Here is a 20,940-nt window from a genome sequence, read left to right as displayed (position 1 = left end):
AGCCCCAATTCCATGGGCACAAATAGTCCAATGTCTCACATTACTTCTGTTGCAGACCATTGCAGGGTCTGCTTTTCCTAAACAAACACTAGGCACAAAATAACAAATTTATAAATCAAAACCTGCCAATTAAAGTACAAACCCCAACCAGTTACCCTGTGTACTGGCGATTGCCTACCCATCCCCCCCCCCAACATGTGCCATGTGTATCTCTACGCTCTACCATCTCAGTAGTTGCAACATAGCTGGTGGGAGGCTGCTTATTTTTAGCACAAGAGTCTGCAGATGGCCTGTCAGGTCATCCTTGAGCATAACAGATCCATTTTCCGACTGTAACTCCATGCTATGTGTGGCAGCAACCTGGACTGACTGTTGACAGGCCCTGTCAGAGATCCCAATGCAGTGATCCCAAGAGGGAAGAAAAGAATAGTGTGCTGCAGAGTCACTGCCATGGCCCCAGGATGGTGCCTCAGAAATCCGACAGATCTGTCAGAGGATGGACAGCTGGACCGCCAGCCGCCTTGAACACTGCATCTGTAGCATCTGGCACACCAGCAAGCCAAGCTTCCACTGAAGCACTGGGACCTTGGTTTGCTTCTACGATAACAAAAGCAAGGAGGCCTTATTCATCATGGTTGAGCTGCTACAAGAGTGTTGAAATGGTCTGTGCAAGGTTAGTGCTGGACCTTTCTTCTGCACCTAAACTTACCGCAGGCGTTTGAACACTCTTAAGTTTTCGCTGCACATACAGTCATTCCTGTCCTGTGGAACTTCACATCTCAGTATATCTATGACAGAACTTGCATGCAACCTTGCTCTCTGGATAGCTGGCATCTTTCATTCCATCCAGCTGGTGCTCACTGACTCTGCATCCACAGGTGCTGGCTCCAAACTACATCGTAAATTATCGGCAGCATAAGTATCTGAGCTAATGGTTAATTTCTTCACATTTTTACCAACAGCAGGCCAAGCTGCATACCTCAGCAATCTGAAAGGTGACTGATGCAAGGGTAGGGCAGCGGGGAGAGGAGGCAGGGAAAGTATGAGCACCATACTCACACCATCTGCAGATTGTGGAATGAGGGTCGAAGTGGGGAACAAGAACACTATTGGCACCCACCCCACTGTTGGGCAGAGACTCTGATTATGGTGAGCACTTTTCCTCCATGAAGATGGGGTAATGCAGTCCTGCCAATGAACAGTGATTAACTGACTCTGGTTTTGTCATGCAAGAGAGTGGGAAGTGTGCAAATGGTTGAACAGCAGGTACCATGTATGAGTTGTGAGTTCTCTATACCAGTGCCAAATGTGTAAGGGTATGCTGGAGCATCTGAATGTTAGGTGTGAGTCCTGTTAGAGAATGTTGCCTGGTGTATGGTAGGCTGTGGTACATTGTGCCCTGTGTGAAGCTGGAGGTGCAGTTGGTGGGACATGGCACATAAGGATCACTGACTCCCATCACATACCTGAAAGCACTGAACTTCTTGCTACACTGAACCCAAGTCCCTGCAGCTTAAGTCCTGTTGGTGTTCAGCATAGTTATCGTATCACCCCGCCTTCCAAGTGTGCGCCTGGTGGACCTCCTGCAAATACAAGACATCTCTCCTCCTCTTCATCTCCTGCAGCCTGAGCTCTGGTGTAGCGGAGAAACAGCTTTCCCCCCTGCAGTGAAATTCTCGTCTCCGGACGTCTGATAGCACACGTTGCAGCAAGGATGCAGCCCGCTGATGGGAGGAGCAGATCAGCTGTAACTGGTGCTAGCCACTCAAGAAATGAAGTAACCTGATGCATAATGACCAGCAATGTATCCATGGCTGGACACTGGAATCATGAGGTGAGCAGGCAGCATGAATTCCATGTGCTACCTGCATTGGATAAAACAGGCACAGTTTCATCATGCATTACCTTCTGTGCAGAGGTTGTCAGGGCTATCCAATTTGGAACCTAATAGAATAAGTGGGGCTCCTTCTGTGCTTGAAACATTTATCATAAACCTATGGTCATAAAAGGTACTTCAACAAGGCACATCACCAGAAGAAAGGCTGATGGTAAACTAGTGTAGGACTTCAAAATTACCAGAGAACTTGATAAAAGGGATAATAAAACAGATATATTGGAAACTATTTCCCCCTAACTACATGGATCTCATGCGTGTTTGTGTCAGACTCTTTGGAGCAGGACTGTGCTCCCTGTTTAAAGTGCGTACCTTATGATTTCCCTCTTATGCATATTATCTGCTTGTAATCAATATTATGCAGCTGTCCAACTGAACCTGAGCTATTGGCATGAGGGCTCCTGCTTCAAAAGAGGATTAATTAACATGACTGCTGAAAGTTATTGAGCTCTGTACTGAGATGTTCTGACACTACAGCTATGAGGGATCTTCCACAGGGCAGGGAGCAGACTCCACTTTTGATGCGGCAACTTTGGATCCTGGTCAAGGAGACTGAGAGGCACAGGGAAACTTTACACTCGAGGAACCAGGAGGCCAGCATCAGTGCACCCTCCCTCTGATCTCCCATAGACACGCTGAGAAACACTGCTTAACAGTTTTCCCTCAGTCACATTGGAGTAGCTGGCAAGGAGAAAGCTGTGAACAGGGGAGGGGCCTGGCGATTTGGGAAGTTGCTGCAAGGTCACACAGTGACTTTGGCTGAGGTATGTTACCCCAGAGCCCTGTTAACTTCTATGGTGGTTCCACAAGGTGAGCTCCACAAGCTGGGACTGCGGATTGGTGTCAGAGGCAGAACACCCTGGGGTTGTGAAATGTGAGTCGTTCCTTGTTCACTTTAAGAAGATGAAGAGTGTGGAGACTACACAAGGTGAGTTCCCTTGAATGGAGAAGCCACGCAGCCTACTGTGTGCCTCCATCAAACTGGAATCACGATCTCAGCACAAACAAAATAATTCCATAAATACATTTGATATTTATTTGACAACAGGACAATCAGAAATTCACTTTGGGCGTTCTCGTGGAGAAGATGTATCAATTTTATTTAATTTGAAAAATGTACCAAATATGTTTGTTCTTTAATATTTCATGCATAATTTAGCATGGACAACTTTATCTACAGGAAGCAAATTAAGGCACCAGTCAATTTCACTTTAATGATATTTAGCCTTTTCCACCTTAAATTAGAAAATGTGACATACTGAATATCTGGTTACTGGATTCCTCAGCACTTTTGAGGTCTATGAACATAGTACAAGCTAATTAAATATTACGTTGATTACATCGGCAGATACTTCGCTGTGAAGGTCACAGCATGGGAGGAATTTGGCACAGTTAAATAACATAATCAACTTTCTGTTGGAGATAAACTTTCTCATAATCCTTTCATAAATGAACACCTGATGCTCAGCGGATTCATTTGGGGCTTCATGTGAAAGTTGTGAAAGATAATTTTTGATTGGTATTTCAACATCTTCTCCAGTAATAGGTGTGAGCTTTTTAAACTGCTGGGAGATCCAGGAAGCTCTATTGTTTTCTAAGCTGGTTAATTCATCTTCGTTCAACAGCAATGGCAAACTACATTTATAAAGCCTACTTAACATAGATCTGGAGGAGCTCAGAATTTTTAAAGATCGTAGGAGCAACTTCAAGGAGCAAGTCCTCATAATGATGACAATGAAACTACCAGATTGATGTAAAAACCCATCTGGTTCACTGATGTTTTTCAGGGAAGAAATACATACCCTTTCCCCATTCAGTTAATTACTGAATTACAGCAATGTGATGACTCTTAAATACCCTCTGAACAGGCCCAAACACCTACTCCATTGACTCCTGACTATTACATTAAAGCACAGAAAGAATAAATCCAGATGGACACCTGGCATTGACCTAAGCACTGAAGTCATTCATGGTGTCGCCCCAGTCAATTTTGTAACTTCCTCATCACAAATGTCATGGGGGTTGGTGCCTTTTTTAGGAGAGGTGTCTCACAGACTATTCAAGTGACAGCTGAAATAAGTATACTTACAGAATCACAACTAGAAAAAGTGTGACAGATTCCTCCATCATAATCCCTGGGAATGTCCTGTCAAATCAGAGGTTAGGCCCACCGGAAAGGGGTATAAAGGCAGGAGTGAGTAGACCTGGTGTACTCAACATTGGCATCAGACCTGTTGAAGTCTCATGGCATCAGGCCAAACATTGGCAAGGCAACCTCCTCCTGATTACCATCTACTGCCCTCTCTCAGCAGATGAATCGGTGTTCCACCATGTTGACCAAGACTGAAGGTAGCAAGGGTTCAGAATATACTCCAGGCTGTGGACTTCAATGTCTGTCACTGAATGGCTTTGTAACACCTACACTGACTGGGCTGGCTAAGTCCTGAAGGACATAGCTGTCAAACAGGGTCTGTGAACCAACTTGCTGGATAAACTTGCTTGTCCTTGTTCTCAACAGTCTACCTGTGGCATCTGTCCATGACAGCATTGGAAGAAGTGACTGGTGCACATTCCTATGGAGGCAAAGTTCCATTTTTAAACCAAGGTCACATGTGAGGACAAATGTGTGGAGGTACAAGCATGCTGAATGAGGTGTACTCACAACAGATCTGGGGCTCAAAACTGGGCATCCATAAGGCACCGTGGACCATCAGCAGAAGCAGGAATGTGCACTACCACAAACTATTACCTCATGGCCTGACATGTCTCACTTTATCATTATTATCAAGCCGGGGGATCCAGTTCTAGTGTAATGAGGAATGCAAAGAAGATTACTGGGAGCAACACCAGATATACCTAATAAAAGGGGGGTAAAGCCTTATGAAGCTACCACAGCTAAACAGCAAAAACAGCATACAATAGACAGAGCTAAGTGATCCAACAACCAGCAATCAGATCACATTTGTTGTTAATGGTGGTGGATATTTAAACAGGAAGAAGAAGCTACAAGGTCATTCTTGTCCTCCAAGGCAGTGGGGCCCAGTATGTGAATGGTGAAGAATGAAGCACTCTAGAACCAGCAGTACCTCCAGCCAAGCTGATCCAGTACATTTAGAAGAATGACATCTACCTGACAATGTGGGAAAATGTCTAGCTATGTCCTGTTCACAAAAAGTAAGACGCATCCATTCGGGTCAATTATTGCCCAGTCTACTCTCAATCATCAGCAAAATGATGGAAATATCACTAACATTGCTATCAAGTGTCCCTTGCTCTCTGGTGGTATTTCTCACCAATTCCCTGTTGGGGTTTCACCCAGACTAGTGGGCTCCAGACATCATCAAAGCCTTAGTCTAACCATGAGGCAAAGAGATGAGGTGAGAGTGACTGCCCATGATATCCAGGCAACATTTGACTGAATGTGGCATCAAAGAACAGTGGTAGAACCAAGGGCATCAAGGGGAAAACACTCCAATGGTTGGAGTCTTACCTCACACTAAGACAGATGCCTGTCATTGTTGAAGGTCAGTTATTCAAGCTCCTGCAAGATATCTTTGCAGGAGCTCCTCAGGACATTGTCCTGCCCAATCATCTCTCTTCGATCATATTTCTCATTTCACTGAAGGGGGCCACTTGGATAATTGAATCTATGCTGGCTGTCAGAGATATCCCATTAATCCCATTAACCCCACTTGCTTCCTGTAACTCACTTTCACATACTCATCATCTTCATCCCAACACTTCCACCACCCATCGACTATAATTTACAATAGCCAATCAAAGTACCACCAAGCTTGTCTTTGGGATTTGGGAGGAAACTGGGATGTCCAGGGGAAACTCATATTGTCACAGGGAGAACATACAGACTTGACGCAGAGCACCGGAAGTCGGAATTGAACACAGATTGCTGGAGTCGTGAAGCACCAGAGTCACCTGCTGTACCACTCTGCTGATGCTTGCATGACTTTCAATTTCATTGGCAACTCATCAGCAAATGAAAAGTTGCAGCAAGACCTCGATGAAATTCAGGCATGCAATATTACAGCAGGTACCATCCAAATCATAAAAGTGCCAGGCACTGACCTTCTTCAAAAAGAGAGTCTAACCACTTCCCTTGATGTTTAATGCACATTCCCCACAGTCAACACTATCATCACTGATATGAAACTCAGCTGCACATAAAAACTGTAGTCACAAGAACAGGGCTGGGTGTCTTGTAAGTGACTCACCTCCTGCAACTTTGAAGTGTTTCTGTCATCCATAAAGGAGATGTCAGAAGCACGATAAATGCATGAATGATTGCAGCTCCTACAACAGTCAACTTCAACACCAATCAGAAAAAAAAGCAACCTGCTTGATTGGCACTCTATTCAGCACCCGAAACAGACTCACCCTCCACCATGGCTGCAATGGGTACTCCTGTGAAAACCACCAACCAAAGCCGTAACCCGTATCTTCAAGGACAAATGCAACAGGTCCACAGGAACACCAACATTCACAGGATCCTCTTCAAGCTGCGCATCATTAGGAGTGGAAAAAATCATCTCTCTGGTTCTTCGTCACTGCAGGATCTGGATCCTGGAACTCCCAACCCTATAGCATTGTGGAGTGCCTTCATCAGAAGGACTCTTGGTTCAAGATGATATCTCACCACCACCGTCTCAAAGAATGTTAGTGATGGGCTATAGATGCTGGGCTTGGCAGAGATGCCCAGATCTCAAAGAATGCCTGAGAAAAGAGCCTTAGACTTTTGAAGTAGTAGCGACAACTTAATACATTTAAAAAAATACACCCCTTCTTGGGATTTTAGTGGGACTGACAACATTGATATTTACTGGCTCTCCCTAGTGACCAAGGTGAAGTATGCCATCTTAAGTAGTGGGCTGACACAACTCAATGGCTTTCTAAAATGCTTCAGAGTACAGTAGCATTGTGTTTGTATAACTGGATTAGAATCTAAAGGCCTGGACTATTCATGGGTAGCTAGTAGAGCTACTGCCTCACAGCTCTAGCAGCCTGGGTTCGATCCTGAGCTCTGGTGCTGTCTGCATGGAGTTTGCACCTTCTCCCTGTGACTATGTGGGATCCTTCTGGGTGCTTTGGTTTCCTTCTACGTCCCAAAGATGTGTGGGTTTGTCGGTTAATTGACCACTGTAAGTTGCTCCTAATGTTCAGATGAGTGGTAGAATCAGGGAGAAGTTGATGGGACTGCAGGAAGAATAAAAACAGGATGAGTGTAAATGGGTGCTTGATAGTTGGTGTGGACTTGATGGGCCGAAGGGCCTGTTTGCATGCTGTGTGACTCTATGATGGGAGTTTAAATTCCACCTTGAAGCTGGGGAATTAAAATTAAATTACTCTTTGAAATAAAACATTTATCATGTGCCTACTACACTACTGTGAAAACCCCTGGTCACCTCAAGGAAGGAAAGCTGCTTCCTTAACCTGGTCTGGCCTGTATGTGACTCCACCAGGCCAATGACAATGTGCTTGTCTTTAAACTACCTTCTGAAATGGCTGAAGAAGGGAATAAATAGACAAAAAATAATAACATTGCTAGCAAAATCTTCACCTTTAGAGTCAATGTGGTGGTTGGAGGTCAATCATCTGAGCCACAGGACATCTCTGCAGGAGTTCCTCAGGGTGGTGTCCCAGGCCCAATCATTTTTAGCTGCTTCATCAATGACCTTGCTTCATAATGAAGCAGTCCACGTCCAACTGCAGCAAGACCTGGACAATATCCAGGCGTGGGCTAATAGGTGACAAGTAACATTCATGCCACACAAGTGCCAGGCAATGATGATGTCCAGCAAGAGAAAATCTAGGCATCAGCTCCTGATATTCAATGGCATTACCATCACTGAATCCCACTGAACTAGAGTAGCCATATACACAATGTGGCTACAAGAGGCTAGAAATCCTGTGATGAGTAACTCACCTCCAAACCCCCCCCCAAAGCCTGTAGGCCATCTACAAGTCACAAGTCAGAAGTGTGAAGGAATACTCTCCACTTGCCTGGATGAATTTAGCTTCAATAACACCCAAGGAGCTTGACACCATACAAGACAAAGCAGCCCACTTGATAGACAACCCATTCACTTCCATTCACTCACTCCACCATTGACGCACAGTAGGAGCAGTTTGTAAAAAATCTACAGGATGCACTGCAGCAACTCACCAAGACTCCTAAGACAGCATCTTCCAAACTCATGACTTCTACCATCTGGAAGGACAAAGGCAACAAAAGCAAGGGAACACCCCCACCTGGAAGTTGCCCTCCAAGTCACACACTGTCCTGACTTGGAAATATATTGCCATTCCTTCACCATCGCTGGGTCAAAATCCTGGAACTCCCTCCCTAACACCATTGTGGGTATACCCACACCTCAAGGACTGCAGCGATTCAAGAAGGTAGCTCACCACTACCTTCTCAAGAGCAATTAAATGCTGGTTCAGCCTACAAAGCCCACATCCCTTGAGTGAAGATTAAAATGCAATTCAAATATGCAGGAATGTAAGAAGGTGCAGAGCGTCATGGACTCAGCCCAATACATCACGGGCACATCCCTCCCCACCATCAAAAGTATCTACATGATGCGCTGCCTCAAGAAGGCAATATCTATCATCAAAGCTCCCCACCATCTGGGCCGTTTCATCTCCTCGCAGCTACCATCGTGCAGGAAGTGCAGAAGCCTGAAGTCCCACACCACCAGGTTCAAGAACAGTTACTTCCCTTCAACCATTCGGTTCTTGAACCGACCTGCACAACCCTAATCACTACCTCACTATAGCAACAATACACTTTGCACTACAATGGACCTAATTTTCTTTTTGTTCTAATTGTGTCCTTTCTTGTATAATTTAATGTATAATTTATGTTTTTCTTGTGAACATTGTGTCTCTGATGCTATGTGCCTGTGACGCTGCTGTAAGTAAGTTAATTGCACCTGACAATAAACTCGACCTTGACTTTAAAATAAATAAATAAATAGATTAGATTAGATTTACAGATTTAAATAAACAGATGCAGGCCACATCAGCTAAGGGTGTGATTTTGCCACTGAATTATTCACTATTTAACTAACAATCAATGCTTATTTCCAGATATTTAAAAGTTGAGTTCAAAACCTCAGACTGCAATGATGGTAGTACTGGTCGTATATCCAGGTGATACATTGCTTGGAATCAGTGGCAAACTATACTGAGCTCTAAGGCAAATGATCTACTGTTGGTATAGAGTGCTGAAGTAGTTGTGGGGAAGGCTTCTGCCCCCTGTAATTTGTTGCAGTATAAGCCATTACAAGCTGAGGTGCTGTGGTTATGATAACTTTTCTCAGAAACAAACAAAAAGCAAGTTTGAACTATGCAAACAGGATAATCTCAGGTAATTAGCTAGGGACAGCAAAGGTATTTAGTACAATGATTGACGCAATGGATGAAATGGATGAATTTTCCATTTAAAAACTAGAGGCCATAAATGCAAGATTGTCGCTAATCACTCCAGTGGGAAATTCAACAGCAACTTCGGTTGCAATCTGGGAGAAGGTCATGCTGTGATTGACAGGAGACCATGCTGTGATTGACAGGAGGTTGTGCTGTGATTGACAGTAGGTTGTGCTGTGACTGGCAGGAAGCCTCAATGTGGTCAGCGGGAGTTCTTGGCACAGTTCATCAGATGAGTTCTGAACAATTGACCTCTCAGACCTGATCTGTGCATTTAAAACAGAAACCTGCTTCCTTCCTGAAGGTGCCCTGCAGACAGAAGTTAAAAAGGGGACATGATGGGAAGGAAACAGGATTGGTGAAGATATGTCACCCCCTACTTTAGTTACTCTCCCTGGCAGTTTCCGGAAGGAGCTTAAAAAAGGAGCCATTTATCATGTACTGTCAGAACAATGAAGAGTGGGTGTTGCTTGGATCTTTCACTTTCATCGGTCACTTTCCTGTGGATGTTATACAGATAATGATAGGACTGTCAGCTTAAGGAAGTGTTTCATTTATGATCATCTGACTGACAATTTACTTTGCACCCATTGGGATCCCCACGCAGAAAAAGAAATGAGGTATAATCAAGCCTTTGTTAAGATGTTTGATAACAGAATAACTAAGGTTCTGTCTTGTTTTGTTGGGTTAAGGGAATAGAAGTGTGGTAACATACAATTATTGCTCTTTGTTTTGTTCATTCAACATATAGACATTAGATTAAATACACCACTAATTACAGTTTATTGTCTAAGCAAATTTTCATGAATGGAGGATTGTGCTGGGCCAACTTCTATAAGGAGAAAGGAATTCATGTAGCAAATTTTAAATGATATTCAAGTGAACTTGCCATTGTAAATAACTAAATGTAGAAAATGAATGATGAATTATTGCACACTGATCTGCATTTTATTGAGTTTGCTTTAATTTAAGTCTCAGGTTGGGCCTAACAACATCACTATTCATGATATGCCACCTAATGACAGTTTATCTTTAAATAGAAATTGGATGGCACCTATTTTTGGTGCACAAAACCATCTTCATGTTTAACTCTAACCCTGCAAAATTTGTGAAGTTGTCCAAAATGTAAAATGAAATAGCGTTTGTGTAGTTTATACCCAGAAACAAGTGCTGGAACAGGACCTGAGGAATCCAGTGCAATTCTCACTACCGTGCTATGCAGTGATCAGAGAAGGGTGATGACCCTTAAAGGCAGCCATGCAACTTCCTCAGTGTGTGGCTGGAAGCTTTGCTGCTGCTCAGGCCACTAGATGCTTCAGGCCAGCAAGAAGAGCCCAGCAGGAAGTGGCCATGGTCATCTCCTCTAGGAGTGAGACCACTTGCACAATGGAGCGATGTGGAAAGAAATATTATGTTCTAACAAGATATGTTAGGGTGATCTACACATCTCTCTTTCCACCTGCAGTGTGGAGATCCCCACAGGAAGATGCCTGAGTTCTTTAAATGAGGTGGCATTTTTCAGGAAATACAGAAATGCTGTTGCAAACTATTAAAATAATTAGGGAGGAATTCATTCCATTGTGTGGAAGAGCAAGTGGGCCTGTAGGCAGGACTGAGGGATTTTTTTACACATTCTCTGGACTCCCTTGGTGCCGTATTTTGGTGGCGAAATTGGAATATGGTGAGATTCACTTTGCTTGCATTGGAATCCAGGATTTTGCAGGCTCCTTAGAAGAAGCATCTTGCTGTCAGTGAGTGCCTTGTATCCCACATGGACAGTGCTTCTCTCCTCTGCTGGGATGGAAGACAAGGCTGTGGATCCTAGTGGGAACACCATCTAGTAGCTGTCTTTTTATCCCTGGTCCTCTTGTTCCTGCTGTTCCTCAGGCTCTACTTCATGGCCCTAACACCCTGGGTCTCCTCACTCATTTGTAGCAAGAAGCACAGGATGATGCAGTCTCCACACCTGTTTGGAGTGGACTGATCTGGGCCATGGAAGTTCATCTGCTGGAGACCTCGGAATTCTCCACTACCATCCTTGTACATTGCTTGTTCTTGGGTTGATGCTGTGCTGCTGTAGTTGTAGAACACACTGCATGGAAGAAGAGGATTGCCCTTTTGCCCAAGGGCCCACCCCGTCTTCATGAGGACACTGCCTGGAGTCCGGCAATGCAGGCTCCCTGAGGATGAAGGTGTCAATGTGGCTCCTGGAAACATGGCATTCACCTTGAGGGAATTCTTCTCATGGTCTGCATCAAATTACATATAGAGGGAGAGAGTGCACTTCTGACAAGAAAAAGATTGGATTATTGGGAGGAGCCCCTTTGGGGCCCTGAGTTTAATCAATAGCTGCCTATACTTGTGGGATGCCACCAAAGCAGGCAAATCCCTGTGCCAAGAAGCCACCAGTTCCTCCCTGGGATCAAAACAGATGAAGTCACTTCTTCATGAACACAATGCTTGGTGACCCCTTGTAGTATTGGACTGCAGACTAGGATTCATGGCAGAGAATTTCTGTGACCACTTGGAAAGATCTGGTGGCAAGGAAATTCAGAGTCAATGTGACATTGACCTCCATGGAGAGAGAAGTGTAGGCACAAGACCATGGCCAAAGGTCATGGCAGGAAGTCACGTATCTCAGTGATGAAAACCTTGGAGAAGCTGAGCCTGTGAACGTACTATCTGTCAGGGATGTCTGGGAGGATGTGGTGAAGACTGACGGGGAGTAGGGCTTCTCTCATGGGCATACGTTTTTCTGCCCTGAGGTCAGGGCACAACCCACCCTGACTTGTCAGCAAAAGCCATGGTGATGCCACAGAAATGGACTGCTGCCAGTGCTATCTCTACTGATGTACCAGTGGAATGAGTACGTCAGCAGCTAAACCTCAGCAGAAGCCCCACCTTTTATCTGCCAGCTTCAAGTAACTGGATGGCTGGCTGCAGGGCTTCTTGAAGGGATTAAACTTGGGTTCATTGTGTCCAGAACATCTATGATTGAGAGCGACACTTCAGACATTACACAAGTTCATTGTATGCAAAAGCTCCACACTTCAATAAGGCTAAGTTAGCAGTGTGACACAGCAAAAGGTGACAAAGTCCATAAATGCAGAAATGAATGCACTATTCATAACAAAATGGTACTGCTGTGGAAGTTTTCTGTTGCACAGGATATTTAGCCATTAATTACAAAATAGTGCATTGAGGACAGTCAGCTTGCAGTTTAAATTTGCACTGATGAAAAGACTTCTCACTGGTTCAGATTTCACTGTTTAGGAACCCATGAAAAGGCACAATAACCCAACTTTTAGAATCCATTTGGTGTAAAGTGATATTCAACCTCACTAGATGCAACAGAAGTTACACTTAAAGTGTCAATTATCCCCCTTGAAAAGAAAGCCATAATCAGATTTAAAGAATTTAGTTAATCTATCAGTGATGGAATTTTGTGGATAAAATATCCATTGTTCTTCCACTTAATGGCTTGATAACATTTTGCTTAAAAGGCAGCAAAAATTACTGTATACTTTGCCAATGAAGATACTTTTATTATTGATGTTTCTAAGTAGTAAAATGCAAGCACAGATGTTGTAACATATACAGATATGATATTTCAGTGACTAAAAGTATCATGAATGATATAGACAATGGTCTTCACAAGCCTCACCTTCCTCATTGATGTGCCGCCTTGTCTGTCAATGCCAGCACTTGCATACCTGTGGAAAATCAAATATGCCCTTTTAGAGCTTATGTTCAGGTGAGCAGAAAGCTAGTCCACTGCAGTTTCAGCTGAAGGAAGGCATTGTTAACTTAATTATATCAGATGGCTTCAATGTATTCATCTACTTCAAGCTTAGTTTACAAAAATGATAATTGCTGTGGCCTATGCTTTTATCCTTCAAAAATAAGATAATCATGACTTGAGAGGGAAATGAATTATCCAAAGGAATTCTTAAGAATACTCTCCCCCTTTAAAAGACCAGAATGAAAACAGAGTAGGATTGCAGGGTAGAGTCAAAGAATTGATCACTTTCTATGGTCGTCACCTTGGCAACTGTAAGCCTCTTCTGAACAAGTGGGGTTTTCACTGAAAGTCTTTTCATTTAGAAGGCTGTGACTCATCCAATCCTGAGCAAGGAGATTAACCTTGAGTGCCTAACTTCTGTTTCTCCACAGTTGCTGCCTGACATGATGACAGTTTTCAGCTTCTTCTGTTTTCATTCTATGAAGTATTCAGGAAATCCTTTTCTACTGTTGCTGTCAAGCCATAATACTGGATGTTCAAGGTTAATGTCCTTTAAAGTTTCAGGCCCTCACAATTTTAACACAATTATTAACCAGTTTGGACAAAATTCTGGCACTAAAACTGTAAAAGTTATAAGTTAAGCTTAAATTGTTCTGAAACACTGTGAGCATTAATGATTGAGTACAGGCAAGCGAGCTGATTGGCAAATTATAAAGTTACAGGGTTGCAAAGCTTCAGTGAGTGCAGTCACTGTCTGAAACCCAAGGTATGATTTTTCCCTTGCAATCACATTGCATAATTGATGTGTTGTGTGATAGTTTAGTTTCATCTTCTGAGATCTTGGCCAACGCTTTCGTGTGTGTTTCAGGGAAGGGGCTTCTACAGTGCACATTTGGAAGTCCTATTGCTGCTCAGACCACACCACTGGACACAGGATCAGTCCTTTGCATCTGAACAAGAAGGTAAGGGTGTTGGGAGATCATGGGCAATGATTCTGGATAACTGGCTGAGACACAGGCAAATGTGAAATATTATAAGGTTGAGATACAGTAAAAATAAATTATGTTAGGTCAACACAGGAGCTCATTTAATTGATTTTACCTGGGTTGGCTCTATGAACAACCTGCTAACTAGTTAGAAACCTGCACTATTCTCATCATTGTGCACATTTCTTCCATATGTACCAAACTCTCTTTTGGAAATTACAATTGAATTTGCTCCCCCTATCCTTTGAAGCAGTGCATTCCATAACAACCTACTGCATTAAAAAAAGATCCAGAATGGGATAGATATGTTATATGGTGATGAAAAATTTGTAAGACCCTCTGTGGAACTTGTAAGTTGCTCTGGTAGAGAGCTGGCACAGACATGATAGACCAAATGGTCTCCATCTGTGCTGAAACCATTCTATGATCCTGTCTCCCCACTAGTTTACTAATCAATCTATGTCCTCCTGCCTATACTTTATGAGAAAACATTTATACTTCAAAATATTTTAAAGTAAGACTTCCATTAAATCTTAATGAGAAAATTCCCAGCTCCTCTGGCCCCTCCACATAGCTGGAGTCACTCATCTAAATACCAATCGCATGAATCACCCTCTGAAAGCCTGAAGATTGTTGCCCAGGAAAGAACATACTATTCCAGCTGAGTTTCAGCACTGACTTTAAGCAAAAGACTGCAGATGGTGTAAATCTGAAATAACAAAAGGAATATTCAGTTGGTCAGGAACAATTGGTGGAGAGAGAAACAAAACGATTGCATGTGTTAGAAATTAGAAATCAAACATGTTTTAAGTTGGAGAGAAGGGGAAATGGTGGAGAGAATAAAGTGAATGCCTGTGATAGGGTGAAGACCAAGAGAGATTGAATGACCCAAGTATCAGTGGTGCCTGCAGAGGGAGGCTGGTGAAGGTGTGTTCATCACAACAGCCATCTGGAGGAGATGTCAACAGAGGGAGGTGAATGAGGGCCAGGCAGAGAGAAAACAAAATAGTACTGGAACTATGAGATACAAAGCAGTACAGCTGCTAGAAACCTGAAATAAAAGAGAAGGCTTAGAAGAATGAGAGGGTGTCTCAATGATACTTATAAAACTCATACTGGGCTTGATAGGCTGGGTGTAGGGTGTAGGATTCCCATGGCTGAACTGTCTGGTACCAGGCCTCAGAATAAAAGTATGCCATTTAGGACTGAGATCAGGAGAAATTTCTTGGAGCAGAGGGTGGTGAATCTTTGGAATTCTCTATCATGGAAAGGTAGAGGTTCAGGCATTGAGTTCATTCAAACCGGAGAATGATAGATTAAAGGAATCAGGGGATATGGGGAAAGTGCAGAGAGATGATTAGCCATGATCTCAATGAATAGTGGAGCAGGCTCAAAGGGCTCACTCCTGCTCCTATTTCTTAGGTTTTTTTCCCCCTTTGTTTTCTTAACCACTGTACATATATGTCCTGCTACCTTTATGGATCTGTGGACGTGCACTCTAAGAATTCTTGTGTTCTTCCATATTTAATATCTTATCATTTATCATGCATTCACTTGCTTTGTAGTCCTCTCCAAATGCATTACCCTCAAAAATGAATTATTTCACTTATAAAAAATGAATTAATTTGCCATGTTTGTGTTCACCCATTGACTTCTTCCTTACCAGCAAATACAGTCAAGTTGCCCTTTCTTGCCTCTGTACTAGACCTCTGTTAATAAAGCCCAGGATCCCATCTGCTTCATTTACAACTCATCAACTCACACTGGTACTTTCAAAGGTGAATGGAAGAGATTCTAGCTTCACAAATGTGACAATAAACTAGTTTCATAGAAAATGTGGATCAGAAATTATGCTGTGTTTACAAATACTCAATGCAATCATCTACAATCCCTCTCTGTCTGTTGCTTTAACTGAGCTGGCAATACAAGTTTACACAAGTGGTTTAACAGCCCTGCTAAAGATGCAGGGATAAGAGATGTTGAGGCTGGATATTTGACACAATAAAAGAAAACAAGTGTGAAGAATACTAGAAAGTGCTGGAGATGGAATTTAACTCAGACTAGTGATGTATTTTGGGAAATTAAACCAGGACAGGATACACATAGTGAATGGCAGGGCCTTGGGGGTCTTGCAGAACAGAGAGTCCTTAGGGTGCAAGTACATAGTTCCCTGAAAATGGTGACGCAAAGAAGACATATGGTATGCTTGTCTTCATTGGTTGGGACATCATGTTACAAGACCTTAATGGTGGAACAGGCTGACAGTTATTTTGAACACAACAGCTGTGAAGGCGGATGAAGGCTGCAACAAACCCATCAGCCCCAATTGTCATGGTTTCCATGCCATTGGAATCAACTGGTTGATTTGTGAAGTATCGTGTGCTTTTTGTAGTGCAACATCAAGTACACGTTAAACAAATACACGCACAGGCATCTTCGTTTTGTGGGCTACTTCCAGGATTGGACTCATAAGCCACTTGAGACCCCATAAATAGATCAACGGAATGAAAACCATCATCCTTGACCTCGAAGGCTAGCCACAACATCATGTTACGGCTGTACCAGACATTGGTGAGACTGCACTTGGAGTATTGTGTGCAGTTCTGGTTGCCATACTATAGGAAAGATGTGATTAAGCTAAAGAGGGCTTGAGTTCCATTGCACTGGAGTGCTTGAGTTATTCAGGGGAAATTCAATGGGCTGGGACTGTTTTCCCTGGAGCGAAGGAGACTGAGGGGACCTTATAAAGGCTTATAAAATCATGAGGGCATAGATAAAGTGGATAGTCGCAGCCTTCTTCCCAGGGTAGGACAGTCTAAAACTAGAGGACATAGGTTTAAGGTGAGAGGGGCAAGATTTAAAGGGGACCTGAGGAGTAGGTTTTTCACACCAAAGGTGGTGGGTATATGGAACGAGCTCCCAGAGAAATAGTAGAGGCAGGAACAATTATAACTTCCAAAAGACAATTGGAAAGGTACATGGATAGGAAATGTTTAGAAGGATTTGGGCCAAATGCAAGCAAATGGGACTAGTTCAAGTTGGCACCATAGTTGGCATGGATGAGTTGGGTCAAAGGGCCTGTTTCAGAGAGTCTGTACTTGGCAGGTTAATCAGGTTGACTTATGCAGGTGAAAAAAATCTATTAATGAATGAAGCCTGGTCTTACACAAGAAGATCCTCTGAGAAGTACGATAATTTGATAAATACAACTCAGGTAGAAATCAATGCTCACCGACACACAACCTACCAATAAATGACCTGGCCTGCATTGAGATGATTTGCTCTCCTTTAGGTTGGACTGCAGTTTGATAAGATCACACCATTCACAAACCCGTTACAAAAGCACATAAAACAAATCAATATCCAATTTCATGTTGAATTCTGATTAGAAAGGAAAGAGTATTAAGTGAAATAGAGATGTAAAATAGATGACATTCAAATGTATGGAACTGTTTCAGATCATGATTATTTACTGCATAATTTAAGTTTGGCATCAGAATTTGATAAACCTCCTTTCATCCCAAGACTCCCTTAGGTTGTACTTAAAGAAGTGCTTCATCTGGCATTATTTTACCTAAACCTGCTTCCTTTACAATCCTATTATTACTTATTTTTCCAAGTCCATAAAGGAAAAATTTCTTTCAAATTTATGGGTGAAGTGCTTTGAAAGTCATCTCACTGGAATTACACATAAAATTAAAATATAGCTGCACTATGCCATAGAATTTCATTGGAAACTGACCAATAAATGTAATTTGGGACATGTACGTTGATTGTGAAGTTTGCAATCTTGCTCCTGGTTATTTTGTGCATATAGTGCTAACACACAGGAGCACTCGGATATCCATAGTTTCTAGTCTCCAAGAGGTGCAGCACATATCTGGATACCACTTTGGTGAGGTTTGTTTGTGCGTGGGTAGCCCCCTCAGGTATTATAAGACTTGTTGCTCTGGGAGATGCTGGTTAGTGGAGTCCAGTGATATGAACCAGCTTTACGGAGATACCCTTAAGTAAAACCTTAATTATCAATGCAGGTGTCCCTTGGGCTACCCAACCCACTGCCACCAGTTGTGTCCCTAACATCACCCAACCCACTCATCTCAAACTCACCCAATTGTCACCCCACCCTCAATGCATGAGCTAGCCTCCAGCCCTGCAATAACCCATTGTTCTCCCTCCTTCCCTGCCTCTCAACACCTAAACTGGTGGAGGAGAGATCTTGTGCACAAAAGAAATTTGAAGTGTCAGGCCCTCACACAAAATGTGCATTGGCCAGCTACGCACCACATGTTTAATGCTCATTTTCCTGTAACCAAGTTTCTAGACCCACATCTGTTGCAGGCAGAAGGGGAATGTACATGGAGGCTGCATAATAATTTACAAAAAATACATTTGTGGGTACCATGAGGCACTGCATAGTTATATGGCTGTGGTACAGAGCTCAGTTGTGGAGAATTTGCCACAATTTGCACTTTGGTGTAAACAGTCTATTGGAATAAATGAATCAGTCAAATTCCAATTTTAGTCTGGGATTTTTGCCAGAGTTTTGGGAAGCACATTACACCAATCAGTCTGTTTTTAATTGATCCACTGTTTCAAAGAGACTGAATAAATCAGGCTTTTTTTAACATGGGATTGTAAGATTTTCACTATTTATACATAAAAAATCTCAAATTAACTGCACATAGGGCAGTTAAAAATCCTGCTTAAAAATTAAAGTTACTTTGTGAATTTTATCATACTTTTAAATGCCATTAATTGTAAATTCTGGTGACATTGAGCTAACTTGTATTCACATAGTTGCTTATCAATAACTTGAAAATATTACAGTCATGATGTACATGAGGGTAAGGTACCAATGTTGATTGTTTCCCTGAAATGTCACCGTAAGTCATCCAGTTTCAGGGCAGGAAGCCCATCCAGTACCTGGTGATACTGCCACAACTGTGATTGAGGCCATTCATCCCACTCTGTCGGTGACAGCACTTTATAGAACATTGAACAGTACAGCACAGGAATAGTCCCTTCGGCCCACGATGTCTGTGCCGGCCATGATGCCGATCCAAACTAATCCCATCTGCCTGCACTTGGTCCATATCCCTCTATTCCCTGCCTGTTTATGTGCCTGTCCAAATGCCACTTAAATGTTGCTATTATATCTGCTTCCACCACTTCCCCTGGCAGTGTGTTTCGGGCACCTACCATTCTCTGTGAAAAACTTGCCTCGTAAACCTCCTTTAAACTTTCCCCCTCTCACCTTCTGGCCTCTAGTATTTGACATTTCCACCCTTGGAAAAAGACTCTATTTACCCTATCTATACCTCTCATAATTTTATATAATTCTATCAGGTTTGTATGATAAAGATGAACTCTTATAAAAATCTATCTTGTCATGACCCTTGCACCTTATTGTCTGCCGGCACTGCACTCTCTCTGTAACTGTAACCATAACACTATATTCTGCATTCTCTTATTGCTTTTCCTCTGTACTACCTCAAAGTACTTATGTTTTGAAATGATCTGTATAGATGGCTCGCAAACCTAGGTTTCTCACTGTATCTCGGTAATAAACCAAAACCAATAACAGGTCGCCCTTCAGCCTCTGATGCTCCAGAAAAAATAATCCACATTTGTCCAATCTGTGCTTGTAGCTAGTACCCTTTAATCCGGGCAGCATCCTCATGAACCTCTTCTGCACCCTCTCCAAAGTCTCCACATCCTTTCTGTAATGCAGCGACCAGAATTGCACACAAAACTTTAAAAATGGTCTAACTGAAGTTTTATACAGCTGCAACATGACTTCCTGACACAACACCCTGACCAATGAAGGCAAGTACACCACACGCTTTCTTTACCACTCTTATCTACTTAAGTTCCACTTTCAGGGAACTATGGACTTTATCACCCAGCTCTCCCTGTAAAGTGTTGCAAATGTGTCCTTTATTAAGTGTGTATCGGATTCCCTGTTGGTACAGAATCAACATTCCAGAGCAGAATAAATTGCATTATAGAAAAATTTCCTTGTCCCTCAGGTTCTAAACTTTCCTTGGTTACTGACCCTCTATCAGTGAAAAGAACACCTTGTTATTTATTCCGTCTAAGCCCATGATAATTTTGAACATTTCAATTAAGCCTCCTCTCTCATTGCAAGAGAAGCAATAGCTACTTATACAAATGGAGGGGGAGGAGCAGTGCTTTATACAGAAGCTTATGTTTCTTGGCTTTAAGCCCACAGTGTCTGTTGTTTGTATTTGACAGGTTGGTAGGGTTGGTGTTTGGTTGATGGAGTGGCGGGGGTAGGATAGGGAAGAGCAGAGCAAACTGTAGCAGCAGGTAGGTGGAGTGAGTGGGAAGATGAAACTGGAATCTTTCTGTTTGGGGTTGGTGGTGGTGGGGAACATTTAATGTAGGTGAGGATAACTTTGGTGGAAGGAGTCCTTCTCCTCCTAACTCAGGAGCAGTGCTGTGAAGACACTTCTCCCTGAAGCTGTTCTCGCTTCTGTTTAACTGGTGACTTTCTGAAAAGCATCAACTTTTTGTTGCTGTTAGTTCACTGAGGTACTAAAATAAGTCTGGTGTACTATCCTAAATCTAACAGATTATCTGTACCAGCAAACAGATTATCTGTGCCAGTTTGCTTACGCAGATTCTTTTATCATCTACATTACATCAGAAAATACTCTTCAAAATAACATAATTGGCTATTGAGGTCATGAAAGTTGCACTAAACCATTTTACATTTATATAGTGCCTATTGAGTGTCCTGAAGCACTTCACAAAAACAAAAATTGACAGCAGATCACATGACAAGAAACGACAAAAAATTCAGTCAGGTATGTTTTCAGGAACATCTTAAAGGAGGAAAGGCAGGTCAA

At 42.7% G+C, this 20,940-nt stretch overlaps 1 protein-coding gene across 2 annotated transcripts in view; it reads right to left on the bottom strand.

Moving 5' to 3' along the window:
• The window catches only part of si:ch211-26b3.4 (connector enhancer of kinase suppressor of ras 2), a 563,588-nt gene that overhangs the window by 90,003 nt on the left and 452,645 nt on the right, over positions 1-20,940 (bottom strand). For both annotated transcript variants that reach the window (XM_052021060.1, XM_052021061.1), the window contains exon 14: positions 13,002-13,050. In XM_052021060.1, the coding sequence (XP_051877020.1) occupies positions 13,002-13,050 (49 nt within the window). The remainder of the gene's footprint in view (positions 1-13,001; positions 13,051-20,940) is intronic.

The sequence above is a fragment of the Pristis pectinata genome, chromosome 8 (assembly GCF_009764475.1).
Source record: "Pristis pectinata isolate sPriPec2 chromosome 8, sPriPec2.1.pri, whole genome shotgun sequence".
Lineage (NCBI taxonomy): Eukaryota > Metazoa > Chordata > Chondrichthyes > Rhinopristiformes > Pristidae > Pristis > Pristis pectinata.
The sequence above is the reverse complement of the archived record's forward strand: the minus strand, read 5'-3'. Positions and strand labels throughout refer to the sequence as shown.